Source organism: Chanos chanos, chromosome 2, assembly GCF_902362185.1.
Source record: "Chanos chanos chromosome 2, fChaCha1.1, whole genome shotgun sequence".
Classification (NCBI taxonomy): Eukaryota; Metazoa; Chordata; class Actinopteri; order Gonorynchiformes; family Chanidae; genus Chanos; species Chanos chanos.
In genome coordinates this window covers 6,499,530-6,521,271 of record NC_044496.1, presented here as the reverse complement: position 1 = coordinate 6,521,271, position 21,742 = coordinate 6,499,530, and the positions used below count along the sequence as shown (strand labels likewise).

Here is a 21,742-nt window from a genome sequence, read left to right as displayed (position 1 = left end):
GAGAGAGAGAGAGAGAGAGAGAGAGAGAGAGAGAGAGAGAGAGAGAGAGAGAGAGAGAGAGAGAGAGAGAGTACACCCACATCCAACCAGGCTGTCGTAAAGTACCCTGTGTGCCTCTGTTGAGATGGATTAATGGACGGGGTGCTGGCAGGGCTGCAGTTGGCAGTTAGCTGGTGCGGTATGGAGAGAGAATCAGGTCAGTAGGCCCCACTCCCCTGCTCTCCTCCCCAGGCATGACAACCAGATGCTAGCTATGTCAGACAGAAGCAGCTAGCTCTGACAGACCAGTGCCGCCACTGGGACAGAGCAGGTCCGGGTTACTGGGGTAAAGCCAACAGAACGATGTTTTAACAGACAAACCTGAGATTATACAAGCTAAAACTGAAGGTATAAACATTCTACAGATGACCTAGGACAACAAAATGAAGAAAACAATTTAAGAAAAAAATATGCGATGGAGCAGCAAGCTACGGGGAGTCAACAGAACGTTATTCTTGATTTTCCTGACAATCTATTATATATATATATATATATATATATATATATATCTCAGTGCTTCACCCATGTGCAGCACACAATGTAATTTGGGGACCATTCGGTGGAAGATTTGCTTTTCGTTTGGTTTATGACATCACTGGTGTCCACCTCATTCTGATATCTCCCAGCCAGAGAGAAGGAAGTGAAAACTGGCCGTCTGAGTCGGAAATACTGCAGAGGGGAAGAGGGAGAGGGTTACAGGGAGGACACAAAGCCCTGTTCCTCGTCTCCCAACAACACACACACACGCGTGCGTGCACACACACACACACGCCACGCTCTTAGAAGACTGCTGAAAGCAAACTGGTGATGTTACACATCAACCAGCAGAACAACTCAAGATAAGAGCAATCCTGCTCCAGCTGGTCTTGTCAAATACTTTCAACAGCATAGCTAATTCTCATAGGCAAACCAATGGTCAGGCCTCCCTCAGCTGACCAAGACTTCTACAGGCAGAATAGGGCAAATATGTGGAATAGTTGGGGGATATTTAAGCATTCCTTGCTGATAGAAAAGGAATCCATACAGCAAAATAAAGTGCTTTTGAACACTGAGTGGTTTCTCTCATGTCTTAATATGCTTTAACTGGTTTCACATGATAGGCCAGTTCACACAGAAAATTTATCTGAGGATCAACTGAAAGTTAATCAACAGCTCCTGCCCCCCCTCCCCCTCCCCCTCCACCTCCCTCCCCCGCCCCACCCCACCCCACCCACACACACCCCATCATTTACACACACACACACACACACAAACACACACACATCTCAATATGCCAGGAAAAAAAAAATCGACTGGAGAGCTAGAGGAGAGGAGTGTTTATTCGTCTTGCTTCATGCAGAAACATCGGGGTCAGTGAGAGAGGCTAGCTAATCCATACAGGCAGATAGAAGACGTCAGAGCAGCCATTTACATGGCTCTTCCACCGCACAGCACAACACAGCTTTCAAAATACGTTTCAGTTCGTCTTAGCCTTACAATAATCACCGTTGGTTTGCTTTCAAAACATTTTTGAGACACCGCTGAAAGAAAACATGACAAAATCCTTGAGAAAAACCAAGGATCTTGGACACACCTGAGTGGAAGGGGGGAAAAAAGTCATTATTGATAATCCCCAGTGTTCTCAGGGTTAGTTGTTGGGAGTGTCTGAGGGTGTTCTAAGGTATGGTAAGCGATGGGCGTCAAACCTACCGAGAGAGCCAACAGGACATGTTCTTTCTGAATCCAGACAGGCTATATCAGCAGATCACAGAATTATTATCATTTGCAGGCAACTCTATCCTAATGCTCTAGGACAGTGTTAATGCCAGGCTTAGTTACATTCCATATAGCTTTTTTTTTTTTTTTTTTTTCACTCTGTCAAATTTAACAAACTCGATTGTTTCTGACATCTGAGAAGCGAACAACTGAGCATTCACTATGCGTTCATCTTCAACATCTTCAGTTCTAACACCCGTCTCACAGAGCTTGCGCACACACACACACACACACACACACACACACACACACACACACACACAGAAATCCATTATCTGTTGCAGTCATTTTCCCCACACTGATCTCAGAAAAATCATTAATCAAGCAGCATGACCTTTGTGTTCATTTTAAGCAATTCTAGAAATTTCTTTTCTGCTGCTCACTCCTCAGATTCTGTGTCAGACAGTCTGTCGACACCCTCCTCTAAGCTGTCTCACACACACACACACACACACACACACACACACACACACACACACTCTTCTACCTGCCTAAGGCTCCTCTGTTAACACACAGCGTGGGCAAAATGAGTGGAGATGAGCTAGTCAAGAGCAGTGGTGTAGCTAAACCTCCCTCCTCCTTCCCTCAAATAAAAAAAAAAAAAAAGAAGAAGAAGAAGAAGAAGAAGAGAGACATTCTGGGTATTGAGCTGTCGGTTTGACTTTTCAGCTGACTTGTTAGGCCATCTGGCGCTGTATCCCGGGGTCGGCAGGTCAGAGTTACATAAGGCCTGCCGGTCCGTAGGGTCCAAATGAACGCCAATGCATTTTACACCTGTTTAACGGCCGATGTTTTGTCTGCCGTCGTAGACAAAACGTAAACATCGGAGAAATATCAGCTATTGCTTTTATAAAGTAAGTCCATTAAAATCAACACATAAAGAATTCATAGGCTTTGCTCAGAGTCAGCGGACGAGAATGAACTGAATAAGAATTTAGCAAACAGGGAAAAAAAAAAAATTGAATATAAGCTTCTCTAAAAAGAAAAAAAAATGTTTTTTTTTTTTGTTCGTTTGTTTTTTGTTTTGTTTTGTTTTTTTAACTACACAGCAACATCAAATACTATTTGCATTAGTGTTTGGACAGGCGCGTGTGGTTTAAAGCAAGCACTAATGAACAGGCTGTAAATACGAATGAACTTTGCTCCTGTTGCTGAGTGCTGGAAATTAGCACTACTCAGCCGCCCTTCCACCACTGCCATATTAGCCTGTGAGCTTCCACTATGCATTGGGACAAATTAAGCCGGTTCAATCAGGCATGATCCCTGTTTGAATGCCGTGTAAGGTACACATTCCATGATGTGTGTTGGAAGCCTTCAAGTGGTCCTAACAAATGTTTTAATTTTACTAGGCCACTGCATTCCCCCCAACAACAAACAAAACAAAACAAAAAAAATAAATTGACTTCAACTCTCGTTGAAACTCATTAAACTCGCCGTTTACCAGTGTATTACTGTACTGGCGGTTAATGGCTGTGCTGAAGTTCCCTTGTTCATGACCATATTCTTAGCGCACTATTATTTAGACATTCTCACCCCATGTCCAATTAAAAAAAAAAAAAACAATCCAAGAAACAAAATTGTTCCAGCAGCCACATTAACTCCATCACCCAACTGAGCAGCTTGAGAGAGCAAGCACCTACCCGATCTTGGCTTTCTGTTTGGGCTTGGTGGAGGAGATGATGCGTGCTTTCTTGGAGCTCTTGTCTTTGGAGCGAGACTTGGTGGTGGAGCGGTGTCCTCGGTGCTCCGAAGACGAGGGGAAGCTCTCTGGACTCATGACGCGAGGGATGTTCTTTTCGCCTCGCTCCCGTGCTTTAGCGATGGCCTCTGAAATGATCCGATTGGCTTTCTGCTGTTTGTCCTCCATGACGGCCGCCGCCAGGTCTGTCGTCTGCTGCGCCTGTCGTTTCTGAGCCCTCCTCTCCGACGCCGACGAGTACGAGGATGAGGACGAGGATGAGGAAGATGAGCTGCTCTTCATCGGAGGGCTGAGGACCCGCGTCTGACTACTGGGACCATTAGCGTTCTTAGGAGGCTGTGGGAAAGATGGGAGAGAGTTAAAATGATTAGTATGGGAAGTCAAAAGACATCATTAACAGTACAGTAAGGAAATTCAGTTCAATAAATTCATGCATTTGTTCTGAGGACCAAGAGAACACGCATAGCCTGTATAGTACGTTTCTGTTTGATCATGTCATGTTGACCTGATGCTTTATGATACACATGTTGTCCTGGGTACCCTTCCGTTTAGAGTAACCAACAGGTTTATGGTGAATGAATGGGGTAGCCTAAGTGATGGGCGGAGCTACTTTTAGATTCACACAGATCTGTGATAGTTTGAACAACCTGAAACTCGAAACCGAATGGTGCATTAGGAGGGAAGCAAACTTCACGAATCGATCCTAAAAGATTGCAAAGTTTCGTATACAATCGCTCATTTCCATTCATAACAAGAGTGATAATTCTACGGCAAGTAGGAAAACACAGGAAGGCATACAGTTAACTCAAAGCACTGTTCCTTCTGTTTGGAGACACGAGGTAGTTTCACTCCACATCGCTGTCACGGTTTGGTTTAGTCATTCTGTCTCTTCCACACACACTCACACACACACACACACACACACACAGAGCTCTCACAAGGCTCCCTTCCCATCTGGGAGCATAACAACACAAATTCTGAAGGAAAGAACCTACTGCAGCGGGAGCTGAGTGTTCTGTTCACTTCGGCGAAGTTCAGCACTCCATTTACGGTTCTCCTGCTCGCACTGTAACGGTACTGTTCTTTGCTTACGCAGATTTGCCAAAAAGGTTTAGACTCTGAAAAAGCTTTAGATGCTAAAAATTTAGCAAACACGAGTCCTCTTGGAGGAGACCACCCACACTCCCTGTGAAAACATACAGTAGAAAACCCTCCATCTTTTAGGAGCTACATTTAGCCATTTTCCCCCCCATTGCAGGCGTTTCATAATATCCTGAGCTAGTCACATGGACTGCGTGCTAGTGAGTTGATGAGGGAAATGTATGCTATAAGCCACAATAGGTCAGAGCAGCTGCTACACAGGACTGCTATAGTTTATCTCTTCACTGCTAGAGCTTATTTATTCAGCGCGCACACACGTACACCCACGCACGCGTACACACAGGCAAACACACATGCACACATACTCACACAAAAGGTTTTCGATGACTACTGGGAACTGAAATGACAACTGTTCATCTCTGTCCACACTCATACATACATAAGTACACACAAACATTATTCAGAGTAACGTATCCAATTTGTTTAGAATGATTTTAAAGACAACCTGTGGGCCTTTTCGTACTCGTATGACACGAAACATATCACACGGACAAGGAGAGGGGGCAACTTTAACCTACCACGGCTAAGAGTGATAATTAATTTGATTACATTGTCAAGATTCATCGAATCACTTCGAAACCCACATTGTGCTTGTGTTAATGGAAGCCATCACGGTTCAGTGAGAGATTGTTTTGGGAGTCGACAGCACGCAGGTCCAGAAAGAGGCCGTAGAAGTACCACGGCCTTGCTTTGCTGACCTCCCCACCACACACACACACACACACACACACACACACACAGGTGGAAAGCAGTGTACTCTCTCTTCCTGTCTTTCCCAGTCAACCTCCCAGATGGTACTGAAGTACCAATTTTCCTGCGCCTGTCTGTTCACTATCTACCACTACATTTCTACAAACTTGTAAGAGCACATGCATAGACATAGACACACACACACACACACACACACACACACACACACACACCTTCACACAGAAAAAGTGAGAGAAAGAGAGAGGTACCATCTCAGCCAAAGCTCCATGAATAAAACAGTTATCTTGCTACCGGATCATGCCTACATTATATATCACTGGCTGTATTTTACCACAGTGAGTCCAAACATCAGAACCAGGCCCTGACACTACTTATTAGAGAAGCACATATCCTTCATAATGCCAGTGTGTAAAGCATGCACTAGCATTGCAGGCCAGGCTGCCTTCCTGACTTCTAAATAAAGGGAATTATCTGGAAGCAGCATAACAAAGGGGGGGGTTGTGGTGGTGGGGGGGCCTACATTCAGCAATTCATTTGGCAGATAAACACGAGCAGTGATTCACTTTTCACGTGTGAGCTGGACTGAGACTATTAGAGAAAATTACTGCCCAAAACGGGAATATTCCCATTAATCCATTTCGGGGGGGGTAAAAGAACAAGGGATAGAGCCAGAGAGAGGAATGAGATGGGAGTTTAAAAAAAAAAAAAAAGAGAGAGAGAGGGAAAAAAAAAAAAAAAGAAAAATGAAGAGCTATAGAACATGGGAGGAGACAAGAAGGCCTTTGAGGGGGGGGGGGGGGGCAGAGGAAAAAGGGGGAGTGTTTGTGTTAAAATGAGAAAAAGAGAGAATAAGAGAGGGAGAGGGAGAGAGAGAGAGAGAGAGAGAGAGAAAAATGCAGCAAAGTGAGAGCACCGCAGCTCTGTAATATATCTATAAATAACTAAAATTACCGCCTGCCAGCACTGCAGTGATTTTCATCTCTCTGCCTGCACACACTCTGATAAACGGGTTCGCCAGGGAAAAGACAGCACAGAGAGGTATGGATGGAAAAGAGCTTCGTCCGACCCTCCAGTGACTGATAAAAACCCCACTCATGTGACACTTACACCTACAACACCATCACAGATCTACTGCTGCACCACATCAGAGAGAGAGCAAGAGAGAGAGAGAGAGACACAGACAGACAGACAGGGAGGGAGAGAGTGAGAGAGGGAGGGAGAGAGAGATTTGGAAGGGAGGTAGGGAGGGAGGGGAAAAAGGAATGAAGGGAGAGAGAGAGAGAGAGAGAGAGAGAGAGAGAGAGAGCAAGCGCCAGAGACTGGGGGGAGGGCTAGGAAAGCTAGCAAGCATAGCGTAGCATGCTGCCTTCAGGCCTACCACAGCTAGGCAAATGAGGGAGAGAGAGAGAGAGAGAGAGAGAGAAAAAAAAAAAAAAAAAAAAACACACACAACGCAGCGAGGAAGCTAGCTAGTTTAAGATGGCGTCGGTGAGGGCTGCAGCATGAGAGAGCAGGCTGTTCAGTTCCTGCCTCTCCCCCCGTCCCCTCCCGCTTCCCGCCCCCCCCCCCCCCCCCCCCTCCACACACACACACACACACACACACACACACACACCACACACAAACATACACACACACTCTCACAGACACACACACATGCACACTTACCCTTCCTCTTGGCCTCTTCACTGTAGACATGTTTTTTTTTTTTTTTTTTTTCCTTTTTCTTTTTTCTCTTCCCTCACTCCAAACCGCCTAACAAAGCCTTGCCCTTTCGCCGGGTTTTTTTTTTTTTTCCTATCCTTTTGCTCTCTCTCCCCCACTACCTCCCTCCCTCCCTCTCTCTCCCTCTCTCTCTCTCTCTCTCTCTCTTCCGTGTGAGCTGCGTGGCTCCCCTCCCTCCCCCCCTCGGCGGTTCGTGGTTAGTCCTGGTGCCTGTTTCACCTCTTCCTCCTCCGGCTGGACAGCATGGAGCTGCTCTCTCTCTCTCCCTCTCTCTCTCTCCCTCTCTCTTACTTTCCCTCTGTTCTTTCACTCTCTCTTCACCACAAGGACGGGTAGTGGAGAGGCTCGGCACAGCCAAATGTGTGGCCAGTCCTCGACCAGGAAGCTCGCATTCTGCTGTTCTCAGCTTAGCTTCGCTACTCTTCCTCTCCTCTCATTGATTCTCTCCGTCCGACCGACAGCGATCACGCACTCTCTCTCTCTCTCTCTCTCTCTCTTTCTCGCTTTCCTTCCCCTCTCTCTCTCTCTCTCTCACACACGCTCCTTCTTCTTCTTCCTCCTCTAAGTCTATCCCGGGCTAAGGTAGGATACTTACTCCTCCTTTGTACACAAAAGGGTTTTGTACTAGCTCAGTTAGTAGGACGGCTGCTTGTTTTCTTTTTTTCCACTTGTTTTTTTTTTCTCCTTTTCCCTCGTTCCCCACCCCTCTCTCTTGCTGTGGCGCGCGCGGTGAGCTCGAGACTCCAGCGGACTGGTGCAAAATGAAAGCACAAAGCAGCAAAATGCATCAGCATGAATATTAGAGATGTCGTTAAAATCCGGACTCGTTTTTCTCTCTCTCTCTCTCTCTCTCCCTTGCTCGCTCGCTCACTCACTCCCTCACACACACACACACTCTCTCTCTCTCTCTCTCTCTCTCTCTCTCTCTCTCTCTCTCTCTCTGGCTCTTTGTGAGGAGGCAAACCAGCAGATGGTGCTAGCAGTTATTACATTAACTTTCGAAAGCTTAACCCCAAAAGTACTGGATTTCTCCATTCCCTGGTATGGCTCTCATATAAATCAAGGCAGGCAGGCATGCAGGCAAGGCATGTAAACATATGTAAGATACACAACGCATTTTTCAAGACAAAAAAAAAATACAACAGCTTAGTTCTTTTGTGTCCGTCATATGCAACCTATTTAATAATCGAATTTAAAAAAAAAAATCAAAAAGGCTTACATTCTTAATTGGCACAAAATGGTTTTAGGATGGTACAATGAGACTTACAGATGTCTCCCACAGAGTGAAAACCCTATCATTACACACACACACACACACACACACACACACACACACACAGAGGGACAGGTGGTGTGAGGTATGCTGTGAGATTCGGTCATGGAGTCTGAGAAGGAGGGACTGTGTTCCCAGGAAGCCCTGGGGGGTTGAGAGCATGCTAGGTGGGTCTCTCTCGGAGCACGGAGGAGCTGAGACCGGCCAGGCAGGAGGTGGAGAGGGGGGAGGTTGTTTGTGTGGGATTTTGTGGGGGTGGGGCTCCCCCAACGTGACACACAAGCCATGTGGTACTCCAAACACATGGTGCATTAGTCACATAAAACCCAAGCGTGTTCTCCGAAGAGGTACTTTGAACGAATGTTCACAGTCATCCACTTTCCACTTTGGTTGAGTATAAGACCATAAGACCATCCAGAATTCACAATAATAAAGATGACAGTTAGGTTGCTTTCTAAGAGGCTTTTTAATGCGTGAAAAGGGTCTCGCTGCGTGTTTGATGGTAAAGTATCACACCTAGCCTTTCCATTTACCATATTTCTTTCAACTCCGCTTACTCAAAATTAGCCGAGGCTGAAGTAAGTCATTGCGAACATGATTTTTTTTTTTTTTTTTTTTTTTTTTTGCCAACAGACGTCAAGAGTCGCTTCCATCGTTCCTGAAAAGCGGGAAGGCGACTTTGATCTTAGGCACGTCATCTCGGCCAATCAAATAGAACCTAATAGAATAACCTAATAGAATAGCCTCCTTGAAGTCTTAACTGTCAAGAGGCATCTAGGAAGCACACAATGTGAGATGAAGTCTTCATGCTAAAGAAAGCAATGTGATACGACTGAAATGGCAGCATGTATATGACCTAACAAAATGAAGCATAGAGTCAAAACTAGTTTTGAAAAATGGATACAAGTGTAGAATGCTGTGGGTACTTTCCGCCCCCCCGCCCCCCCACCCCCCCACAGTGCACTGACCAGGGTTCAAACTGACCCCCCCTAATTAAGACTTGAACCTCCACAAATGAAGTAACAAGGGTTTGTGGGGGTTGAAACATTTATATATCCTGTCCTATATAGTCCTGGAGAAAAAGTTGATTGGACTAATGCTGTACCGAAATGCGCACACACACACAAATATGTATGCACACACACACACACACACACACACACACACACACACACACACACTGCGCCTCTCGCTACTAAGGGCCACACAAACAAAATCTAAGGCAGGTTACCAATATTTTAACAACAAATACGGAAACGATCTTTTCTGTCCCTCGTTTAAAATCGAATATAAACAAATCGGATATTTGAAAAGAAAAGAAAAGAAAAGAAGAAGAAAAAAAAAGAAAAGTCTAGAAAAGGCCGTTATTCACTAGGTGGTAGGCTGCGGAGTCTCAGCGCTGGGTGGGAAACATCTGGCAGTAACAGCACAGTTAACCCTGAGAATGAAACAAACAGGCCAACCCCAAAAAAACATGAAAGTACAGAGCATCAAATGGAAACTGCATAAAATATGAAAATAAGACTCCGAAGCATTTGGTTTTACACAGTGCTTGCTCGTTATCTTCAGAGTGGCTGGCTAATGAGTAAATGAGTGTGTGTGTGTGTGTGTGTGTGTGTGTGTGTGTGCGCACGCGTGTGCGCATGCATGTCCATGTGATGTACCATGGATTTTCATGTTGTCAGCATCTGTGCTGAGTTCTGTGGAAGTCATTATGTGTGTTTGTGTGCTCCTGCCAGTATGCCTGTGTTTGTGTGTGAGTCACTTCTCTTCTGTCCTATGGAGTATTTCAATATGTCACAAGATTTCAGCAAATGGGCTGTCAAAAGTCAGACTTCGGAGAAATGATCGGGAGTCAATTGATGGGCTTATGGGAAAAGAACATTTCTAAAGGATAGTTCTGACTTCAGAGGGCACACTCAAAATGACCTAGCCTACTGTGTGATGTGTCTACTGTATGATGTGCCCACTGTGTGACATGCCCACTGTATGACGTGCCCACTGTGTGACGTGCCCACTGTGTGACGTGCCCACTGTGTGACGTGCCCACTGTGTGACGTGCCCACTGTGTGAGCTGCCTACTGTATGACGTGCCTACTGTATGACGTGCCTACTGTATGACGTGCCCACTGTGTGACATGTCTACTGTATGACGTACCCACTGTGTGACATGTCTACTGTATGACGTGCCCACTGTGTGACATGCCTACTGTATGACGTGCCCACTGTGTGACATGTCTACTGTATGACGTGCCCACTGTGTGACATGTCTACTGTATGATGTGCTCACTGTGTGACATGCCATGGTGCACACCTGCTGTATCAAGACTGAATGTTTGTGCACTGACGTGAACGTTCATCAATGTTTGTGTGTGGGTGCCATGTGTGTATTAGTGTGTTTCTTTTATTATTCTTGCCATCATGTTTGTGCCACTGTGCTATGTTCAGCTGTGACTGCATGTGTGTGTGTGTGTGTGTGTGATAATCTTTGGAGTTTGAACTGCTTGGAAGGAGAGAGAGAAAGGCCTTTCCAGAAATGAAACCACACCCCTCAAAATACCTTCATGTTGTATTACAGGCCTAAAACACACACACACGCACGCACGCACACGCACACACACACGTTACGCACATCACTGCCTTGGTGGAAAAAATATCATCAATATAAATACCAGTTCTGTGTTATCGTAGCTTGTTGAAGGCCAACACACTGACTTTTAACACTGAAATACAAACAAGACGTCCTGAATCATTCACCTACTTACTGTCCATTGACACCATCAGCTTGTCCTTCACATACACACACATGCACACACGCGCACACACATGCACACACAAACCTTCACCTGTAACAAATTACTGATTTTTTTTTTCTTCCTAGACATCCTAGCTTCAGTGCAGATAGTGATATCACAAATTCGAAAAAAGACTGATTTCAAAGCACGATCATGTTAAAAATCACAAACGTCATCATTTTCAAATTGAGTAAATGTTTGCGTTTAAGAAAGCGTCAAACTAACAGCCTTCTTTTGGTCGCACTCATTTTATTATGTGCATAGTGCAGGTGTCTGAACAATAAAAGATAAAACTGAAGAATGGGGGGGGGGGAGAAAGAGTGAAAGAGAGAGGGACTGACAGATGAATGAGAATGAAAGAAACTGAAGGTGGGACAGGACTGCACAGTACACAGGAAGAAAGGCAGAAAGAAATCCAATCTCTCTCACACACACGTACACACACACACACACAGACACGAGCATGAAAAAAGGCAGACAAGTCGCATTGAGCTGGCTGTGAATGTTGTAACGTGTCAGGAGGGTGAAAACAAGAGGACGAAGAGGAACAGCCAACAGCCACATGCTCAGTCAGTCACATGGCACAGAGGAGAGCCCGGCTCCCTGGTAACCTAACGGTTAAAATGCAAATGTGATGAAAGAGAAGCACCGTGCTACTGGGAGTGGCTCTATTTAACACACACACACGCACACGCACGCACACGCACGCACACACGAGAGAGAGAGAGAGAGAGAGAGAGAGAGTTGGGACCATTAATTAGATGCAAGGGACATACTGTTGTTCTTTGTGGTAAAAACTTGGGTCATCCAATTTACATCACCACCTACCCTTTCCTCCCACACATTCAGAATGACTGGTCAGGATTAAATAATTTGGGGGGGGGGGAGGGGGCGTGAGGTGGGGGTGTAATCAGGAGTTGAGCATAATCAGTGCTGGCAAACAATCCAGTTCCTTGGAAGGCCAGGATTGGGTTAATGCTGGGAAATGCGGTACCCCTCAGCTCAGATAGCCAATCGCAATGCTTCACAGCGATCTGCAGCCAATCACAGAACACTAATCTGTAGCCAGGAATTAATCAAGCGCTGGGCTATATCACTCCCACAACCAGTTACTGTGTAAATTTTCAAAAGTGATAGTTCACAAAAATGCAAATGAAGACCACTGTCTCTCTATGAACGTGCTTCGTATGGGCGTGGGTTTTATTTTCTCCTTATGTTAAGTTGAGACGTCTTCTGACGGAAAATTTGTCTGAGCCAGAAAGTCTCTTTGAAAAAAAGATTCAAAATTTTGATTTCACTTGAAATGCACCAAAACAAATCATGACTTCACACCTGTAAGAATTTGTTTAGTTGTTTTCATATTTCTGACACGTTCGTTAATATGTATTGCCTTCCATCCAAATGTAACAGCATATTCAAGTTTTCACATCTTATAAAACACAGCTTTGTAAACAAGGCTTCAGGAATCTGAACAGAATGCTGAATATGAACAGCCCCCTTTCTCCAATATCGGTTATGTGAGCATATACGAATTATGGGAAAAAAAAAAAAAGAATCGCAAGAACAGCGAACAACCAATGCAACTCCCTTAGGCACTCTATTAATAAACACAATGACACCAATAAGTTTTCGTCAGATAAATAAATAAAGCTAAATAAATAAAACTAAAAGAGATTTTTGGTTAGACTCTATATTCTCTACAAATTTATCTTTTTTTTTTTTCCCCCTCTCTTTTCCTGCCCCTTTGTCTCTGAGAGCACAAGAAGGTGAACTGACATGTTTCCTATATGAGAAGTGGCTACAGGAACCACTGAGCCTGATGGACTAAGAGGAGTGTATACAGTATACTGTCTGTGGTGAATACAATGAGGTTGTTCTAGGTGGACTTCCCCTTAAACACAGTCATGATGCAAGAGCAGTCTGAACTTGACACAATCACGCTTAAGTTTAAGCTATTGAAACATATATTAACAGCTAGCGTCCATTTTTCCAATTAACTACAGCGAGTGAATTTTGATGGGAGGCACGGATAAATGAAACTCGTCTGACTCGTCTGAGTCGGCCGGAAAGGCAAGGTGACGTTTGAGTGTATTTAGGAGGGAGATACAGAACTAATTTACAAACAGGTGACAGAGTACTTGTAGAGTCTTCTAAGTAGAAAGTTCATACTGTAACATCTAAAACTCCAACTAAAATTAACTGTTTGTTAAGCATTATTTCAAGCTACAGTGCAGAAACACATCAGTCATAACAAGCACCCATGAGAAGCCATCTAGTCATCCGGAGCTTATATATTCTTTCCTCTTAGAATTGTGGGTTTGGTTTTCTTTTTTTTTTTGGCCTTTTTTTTTTCTTTTTTTAACACTCAAACAGCCAATCGCTGGACCTTGAATCGCGACCACACCTTCACTACTCACCGGTATCCAATCACAGAGAGTGGAGGTTAACCAGAGCCAATCAGAGCCTTATCCTGCACACGGCACTACAATAAAAGTGCAATGAACTGTGGCAAAAATATCAGAAGTATTAAAGTACGCAGTGGCAAGATTTAACTATTAACTTTATCATATGATGTGTGAGAGGATAAAAAAAAATTGTTATGTGCTAGTAAACTGCATAACTGCACACAGCCGATTCCTTTTTGACTTCTCTTGGATGTCACCATGTACCATCCCTGCTATGGCTACAACGCAAAATATTAAATCAAAATCAAAAACATAAGACAGCTTTCACCTGCTTAATTGTGGTCCTGGGAAAAAAAAAAGCATAAAGCTCTTGAAAACAAACAGATGACAATAAAAGACCGCAAAATCAGACCAAACTTCAGCAACTTGTAATAGACACTTACCAATGTCACCACATGGTGCGCAATCTCTTTTTCATTTCTTTCAAAATCTTTCTTTCGGTCTGAGAGTGCTGATGGTTCTTAAGCCCTTTATCATCCTAAGAGAAGCTCTTTAATAAAGCATGCCAACATTTTTTTTTTTTTTTTTAAAAGACCTAGACACGGGCTGACCTCCTCATGCTATATAAAGGCTGTGCAGAGGAAGCAGAGAGGGCCAATAGTGTCGTTATATTCACTTTGGTCAAACAGAACTATGCCTAACTCAGACACCTGGTTGACCCTATTGTAGATTGCTCTCTCAGGCAGAGAAACAAACAAACAAACAAACAAACAAACAAAACAAACAAAACACACATACACACAATTAAAAGGAAAAAAGGGGCACCTATTAATGTGTGAAGCCGGTGGACGATAACATGAAGGACCAGTGGAAAAGGGAGGAAGGAGAAAGCAGAGGAGTAAAAATGAGGGAGGGAGGGAGGGAGGGGGAGGGAGAGAGAGAGAGGGAGGTTGAGAGCAATTAAGGGGCAAAAGGAGAGAAGCGAAGAGAAAGATAAAATAAGGGAGTCCGTGCAAGAGGAAAAGGCGGGGAACTGATTAATGAAAGGGGACGTGATATGTAACAATGCTTCCTGACCCCATTAAAGAGAGCAACCGGTATTAATGACCCTAATAGTGTTCAGCAAGCAGTTCCAATACCCCCCCCCCCAAACCGCTTGTAAAACACACACACACACACACACACACACACACACACACACACACACAGAGTCAGAGAAGGCTCACTCTGACTCAGAGAAACACATGGCTTAATGCTGAGAAGCTAGGCCAAACTCTAATCATTAAGAAAGAGGCCTAAATAAAGGTAAGCTTGATTTCATTTGATTGTAAAAATATTGTAACACTGATGACGTTATGAGGGCTATGACATTCGAAGCAACTGCATGTAGAATGTACCATCATTTTAAAATTGCCCTCACTTGTATAACAGGAACTAACTGCTCATTCAAGTCAGAGGCAAGAGCAAAAGCTTCCTTAAAACTACAAAATAAAGATAAGCCCGCTTACAGGAATTTTTATGAGTGATTTTTTTTTTCTTCTTACCAAATGATAACATTTCAGCCATCCCAAACTATCTGGCACTGGTCATCATACAACCTAACCATTCTAACACTGGTCATAACACACTTCCCAGTGGGTACCATTAGCACACGCTAGTAGAGAAATTCTAGGTCAGGTCTTGTGGTGACTTCCTATGCAGTTTGGGAACACCAAAGAAACAAACTTCTAAAATGGACCTCTGAGAGCCTCGGGGGCCGGGATATTTATAGCAATCAGCCGATAAAGATTACCTTCCATGGCCAGGCAACACAACTTGCTATGCTAATTCCTCCCTGTGAGCGACTATTAGCAGGCTAATTCATATCCAAATATAATTAGAAATGCTAATGGTTGGAACACCGTGCTCTGGACACTTCCTGGAATAACTTTTTAATAACAAACCGAATCGACGCGAGTTGATTGGTTTACAGTTCATTGAATGTGGTTGATTTTTTCTGAGCTTGCTTAATTACTGTGACCATCAGAAAACTTAGCTGGTGTTTGAGGGCGTGAAAGAGGGTGGTCAGTTTGATTTGGAAACATGCAACTTGCTACAATGACTGGGTTGAGGATGAAAAGCCACAACTGGGGCCCTGTCAGAGAGGTCTGAGAATAAGGAAGGAGAGAGAGAGAGAGAGAGAGAGAGAGAGAGAGAGAGAGAGAGAGCCGGGTCAAGTTTTCTATTAGACAGCATCAACTGAAAGAAAAAAAAAAACAAAAAAAAAAACAAAGAGAGAAAGAGGTAAAAAGCTTCCGAAGGAGCTGGAGAGGTTAAATGTGACAGCTTAGCAGATGTATTTTCAATCAAGGTCTGCGTGTGGTCTATTGTGTTTCACTTCGTCTGTTCCGTAAAAATGTCGCCATTTTAAAATTTATTATAAGGACTTGGCGAGCGAAGCACCGGTCCAGGTTTGCGTAAGATTAAAGCTGACCGGAAAGCATGAGTGTTTACAGACAAGTAAAGTACAAAGTACTGTTCACGTCTATGCCACAGGCCACCTGTGTGACACAAACAGGTTTCAGCACAAAGACGCACAATTCCCCCCCCCCCCCCCCCCCCCCCCCCCCCCCCCCCCACCACCACCACCACCACCCCCAAGATAATAATGTCCCATACTAAAAAAAAAAAAAAAAAAAAAAAAGAAGAAGTAGGAAAAAAAAAAAAGTAAGTGCTGTGTGCCAGAGAAGAGAGGGATCCACTGAATAGCGCTAGGGTTGAATGAGCCGCGTGTTCAGGGCCTGTATCAAGTGTCTCAGTGTAAGAACACTGATCTAAGATCAGTTCTCCTTGGTTCATATGACATTTACCAGGACTATAAAAGGCAAAAAAAAAACCCCAGAAAAAAACAATCGTAGATCAGCACTTAAATCCTGAGACATGTCCTACACAAAACACAAGGGTCTTGCTGTCTCAGTGTAAACAGACAAGTTTAGTATACAGTGCCAATTCAGCTATGCTGTCCAAACTTAGGGTAAACAGTCCAGGTGTGTGGGAAAAATGACAGCACAAAGACGTATTTGCCATTATTGATATATGGGCTGATTTTAACAACATCCTCATAATTAAACACATTACACAACGCTATAAGATTATTTCAGTAGACCAATATTTGCTAATGCTTTTTTTCTTGTTTGCAGTTTTGAAATCCAGTAAGTATACCAGTGCGTGACTTTCGGGAGCTAGCCGCGGACAAAAAATAGCTTCACATCCTGTCTTGAAAACAAATAGAAAAAGACACTGCTTCATCCTGTCTCCTGTGAGAATAAGAATACCATCAGCCAGATTACATAAGACATGATCAGCCCATACAATGACTATAAACTCATCTCTTTTCTCCTACACGGCTGTGACATTTAAAAAAAAACACAAAGTCAAAATATCACAGCTAAAGACACTGTTGAGTCTCTCTACGCCTTTAAGGTCATTATAGAAAAAGAAAGTTTTTGAAGATATAAAAATTAAACAAATTATTATTACCGCTGCTGCTAATATCAGTGGTAGTGGTCATTACTATTTGGAAAAAAAAAATTTAAATAATACTAATAAGCCTAAATATCTACAGAAAAATGCCAGGATTTATTTGAACAAATGCTCAAGCAATTGTTATAATAAGTTCATATGTCTAAAGTGGTGAAATCAGCTTGACATGCACAGTGGCGTGGGGTAAAAGAGAACAGTTAAGGCGAACTCGGAAGGTTTACATAAGAGTCAATGCAAGCGTAGCATCTGTGGACAGCTCAGTTCAGTGACGGGTCAGTTATACGAGGACAAGTCAGTTGTGTGAGGACAGCTAAGGTATAAGGTTAGGTTGAGGTCAGTCTGTGCCCAAAAGTAGAGGTAAAGTGTTGAGGTTTAGAGCTTGGAGCCAGAATAAGGACATCGTGGACGGTTGGGCAGGGAACATAAATGTCATTTATGGATAACAATACGAGAGGTGAGCGGTCGGATCCACCAGTCACCTGTCACACATCAAATAAGCGACCAATCAGTGCTGGGAGCCTCATAAAAAAACAAAACTCCTCCGCATGACTGAGGACTGTAAAGGAGAGGCAATGCTCACACGCCCTGGTGTGTGTGTGTGTGTGTGTGTGTGTGTGTCTGTGTGTGTGTGAGTGGAGAGGGGGACATGATAACGAAAGCTCTCATGGATGCTCTTTGCTAAGGAGAGAAATGACAATCAACATCATTTTAGATTAAATATACAGTAAACTAATTTCAAAGTCGTACTCACTTCCTTTCGTCACTTATATGGCTAAACACTTTCTCTCTCTCTCATGTACATCTGTGCTCTATCACACTGCTGGAGATCTCACAGTCCCTCCCTCATAGGACACAGCCATGCACTGCTAGGGGCTGGGGGCATGGCTCTGTGGGAAGTGTCGCTAAGACCTTTACACATCTTACATTATTCAGAGCAAAGGGAAAGAGAGGGAGAGAGAGGGAAAGGGGGAGTGAGAGAGAGAGAGAGAGAGAGAGGTATACACTCGTACACATAAAACAATTTCTCATATTCCCTACTTCCTCAAGTTGAAACCATCCTTATTAAAACACGAGGAAATCAATAATTACACACCTTACACACACCCACACAGTAAGGAAAGTGACGAGCTGAAGGGTGGTGACAGTGAATTCATTTTTTCGCTGTTTTTGCGAGACAGGTGACTATGAGCTGACGTTACATGATGACAGAGAAATAAACAAACACACACACACACACACGATTTCCAAACCAGAAAGAAAATACAACATATTAAAGCAGTTAGTCCATTAAAAATCTTGACCTCTGAAATAAGAAGGCGCCTTAGACTGCATGCTCTCACTATGAACTTCATGTCCTTAGACTGCATGTTCACTATGAACTTCATGTCCTTAGACTGCATGTTCACTATGAACATCATGTCCTCATAGTGCATGTTCACTGTGAACTCCCAAGGTCTTCATTCACTCAAAGTCAAATCTAACTTATGAATGATGGCTGTGGGAAAAACAAAAGCCATGAGAGGTAAGGAGGAATGTGCAAGGAAAGGAGAAATGAAGGGATAAAGGGAGAAAGAGAGAGAGGGCACAGATAACGGTGCAGAGCGGTCAAAACGGAACATCCACAGATCTAAAGCCCTGCAGCAGTTCCACAGAGAGACAGTTCAGAACCACCTCACCACACACACACACACGCACACGCATCACCACAGTTCCACTTGTCTCAACGAAGTGCACTCAACTTACAGCCATCACATGCTGAGAGTGGGGCTGACAGAGGTTTTATCGACCTGAGACAAAAAAAAAAAAAAAAAAAACCTTTTTTTTTTTTTTTTTTTTTTAATGCCCTGTTGAACATTTTGGATAACTCAAATCGACGCAGAACAATATTCAATATGTCACAGGATACGGTCAACGTCTCTGAATTGGGAAAAGGAAATGAGAAAGAATGGTAACTTTGTGTTTGCTCTGGTGAAGGCCATATGACTTCAATTCCAAAGGATAAGCAATGTGATTTCATTAGAGGCTTGGGCATATTCAACAGGCATATCCAAGCGAACAGAGGTGGCGGAAAAAAGCAGAGCCACGCAAAACATCTGGGGCCTACTTTTCAGCTCGGTGTTCAATTCATTGAAAAAAAAAAAAACAACCTCCATTTTGAACGGTGAAACATTAACACGATAAGACTTTAAATGAGGTCATTGAAGGGAGCAAGTAGGGCGAGGAAAGTCACAAACATTTCTTTTAATTAGAGCCAGGTTATAACGAAGGGAAAAAAAAAAAAAGAGAGAGAGAGAAGAAAAGTTGAATTATATACTCCTTATATAATGTCATATCCTTTTCCACAGAACATAAGGTTGTGAAACAAGGCTCTTTTCCTGTAAACAAACCCGTCACTCCCGGTCACGGTGCCATGGCAACGCATGAACTCAAACTTGCGGCGTCTACCTGCAAAACCAGTTCACTGATTGACAAATCAGTAACCGACGATTCAACAGTCATCTCCACGGAACACAAAGAACGAAAGCAAGGTGGGGGTTGGGGGGGGGGGGGCAAGCCATTAAATGAAAAGAAAAAAAAAAAGAGTGCCCTTACAGAACTTTGAAACATGACACAGTTTTTTGTACATGCAATACCTTAGGAGTGTGTATTTGTTCTCACCATAATCTCCTTGCCTTATCATGCTCAAAACTTTCAATGTCATTTAGTGAGTCACTGAATCCGTTTCTATATATGTCCTTTTCCAGAGTCAGTACAGTTGTCTGGGAATCTGGATAGACAGAAACACGCACGCACACACACACGCACACACACACACAAACACGTCCCCTGTGTTAGGAGTAAACCTGACGGGGATCGAAGGGGGTCAAGTTATGTCATCACCCGAAACGTCTAACATTCCGGCCCCCCAACCCCCACCTCTTCCACCGCAGCGAAACCGGACAGCCACCGGTCACACACACACACATACACTGTCTCTCGCTCACACACACGCGTGCGCGTACACACACACACACATATCTAACACCCTCAGCCAAAAAGTCAAAGCTACTTAATCCCCTCTGAACAGAACCCGGCTCGTTCACACACACACACACACACTCAAAACACACAAAGCGAGAGCTGAATAATAAAAAAAAAAAAAAAGAGAGAGAGCGAGAGACAGAGAGAATGCTTTCATTTCGGACCTACTGTTCAGTTTGGACTGGCAGAGTTCCCACATGCTCCTGAGCAGTCCACAGCCGACTCTGAGTCTCCCCCTCCCTTTCCCAACACTCCTCCCTTTCCGTCTCGCGGCCCGCCTCCTCCGAGACCGACTTCCCGTTCAACTTTGACCCCCTCCTAGTCCCTCCCTTCTCTACAAGGCCATAGAGACAAGCTGAGCGGAACCGGCTGGTGGCAGTCTACCATATCACTCTCACATACCCACGCACACAAACAGAGGAAGGGAAGAGGGCGGAGTCGTCTTCAGTGAGTGGCAGGGTGTCGGGTTACAGCTCGGAGCAAAACTCCGCCTGACTGACTGAGAGAGTTATATAAACCTTTCTGAAGGAAGGTCAGAAATCAACAAAGCCCATAATTCAGCAGCCACAGTGGGCCTCACACGCACACATACACACACACTCACAAACACACGCTCTCTCTCTCTCACACACACACACACACACACACATATATATACAAATACACACAAGCTTGCCTGTGGACACACAAAAACAAAACCACTCACTTAAACACACACACACACACACACACACAATACAGGTAGACGCGTACACACAGACACACAAGCATGCACGCACACACAAACGCCACCCTGTCTCCACGCTCCACACAGATGTGTTGGGGGAGGGGAGACAAACTCCGTTGAAATCATTGAAGCATGAAGAAGGCACCTGCATGTCTCTCTGACTCAAACACATGCACGCACGCGCGTGCGTGCGCACACACACACACACACACACACACACACACACACACAATCAGCAGCAACTGTCTAGCAGCAAATGCCTCTGTCTTTTTAGAGATGTCAGCAGTGCTATTACAAATGTGGATCTGAAATGCCCAGCGTACCCTGTCTAGATAATGCTTACATTGGGCAGTTCATTCTGGGATGTCTATATGCTGTTTGATTGTCGAAGCAGATAAAACAGTTACATTGTTACAACAGAGAATAGACATTGTGTATCACCCTTTTTTTCCCACCTTGTTTTTCTTCCCTCTCCTGTGTGGTCAATTTAGCAAAATCAATGTTTTAGTCTAATCTTATGATCATGTTTTTCTTAATATTTGACTGTTCTTCAGCTGTAAAACTCATTCTCTGCATCTATGAGTTTGTATCGCTCTCATAGTTGTGGCCTTTGGCAAGTTTAATCCCATTTATATTCATTCCAACATAACAGTAAAAATCTGTACTTATGTCTATAAGCATATTAAAATGACAAATCCTTCGTTCCTCCATTAAACTGCAGCGGGGGGAAAAAAAAAAAAAAAAAAATCATTTGTCATATTAAGAGTCAGAGGCGCACAGATGAGGCATGGTTTTAAAATGCAGAGGTGTGTCTGACGTCTGGGATTCACGGTTGGATCCCCAGCTGTATTATGCTGTGGCTGGAGGCCAAAGCAAAGCAACTGGCCCTGTTCCCTTGGAAGGCTCTGG

At 44.0% G+C, this 21,742-nt stretch overlaps 1 protein-coding gene across 1 annotated transcript in view; it reads right to left on the bottom strand.

Annotated features, from left to right (window-relative positions):
* chd9 (chromodomain helicase DNA binding protein 9) overlaps window positions 1-21,742 on the bottom strand; it is a 75,232-nt gene that overhangs the window by 41,285 nt on the left and 12,205 nt on the right. The window contains exon 3 of the mRNA XM_030765859.1: window positions 3,435-3,829. Within this exon, the coding sequence (XP_030621719.1) occupies window positions 3,435-3,829 (395 nt within the window). The remainder of the gene's footprint in view (window positions 1-3,434; window positions 3,830-21,742) is intronic.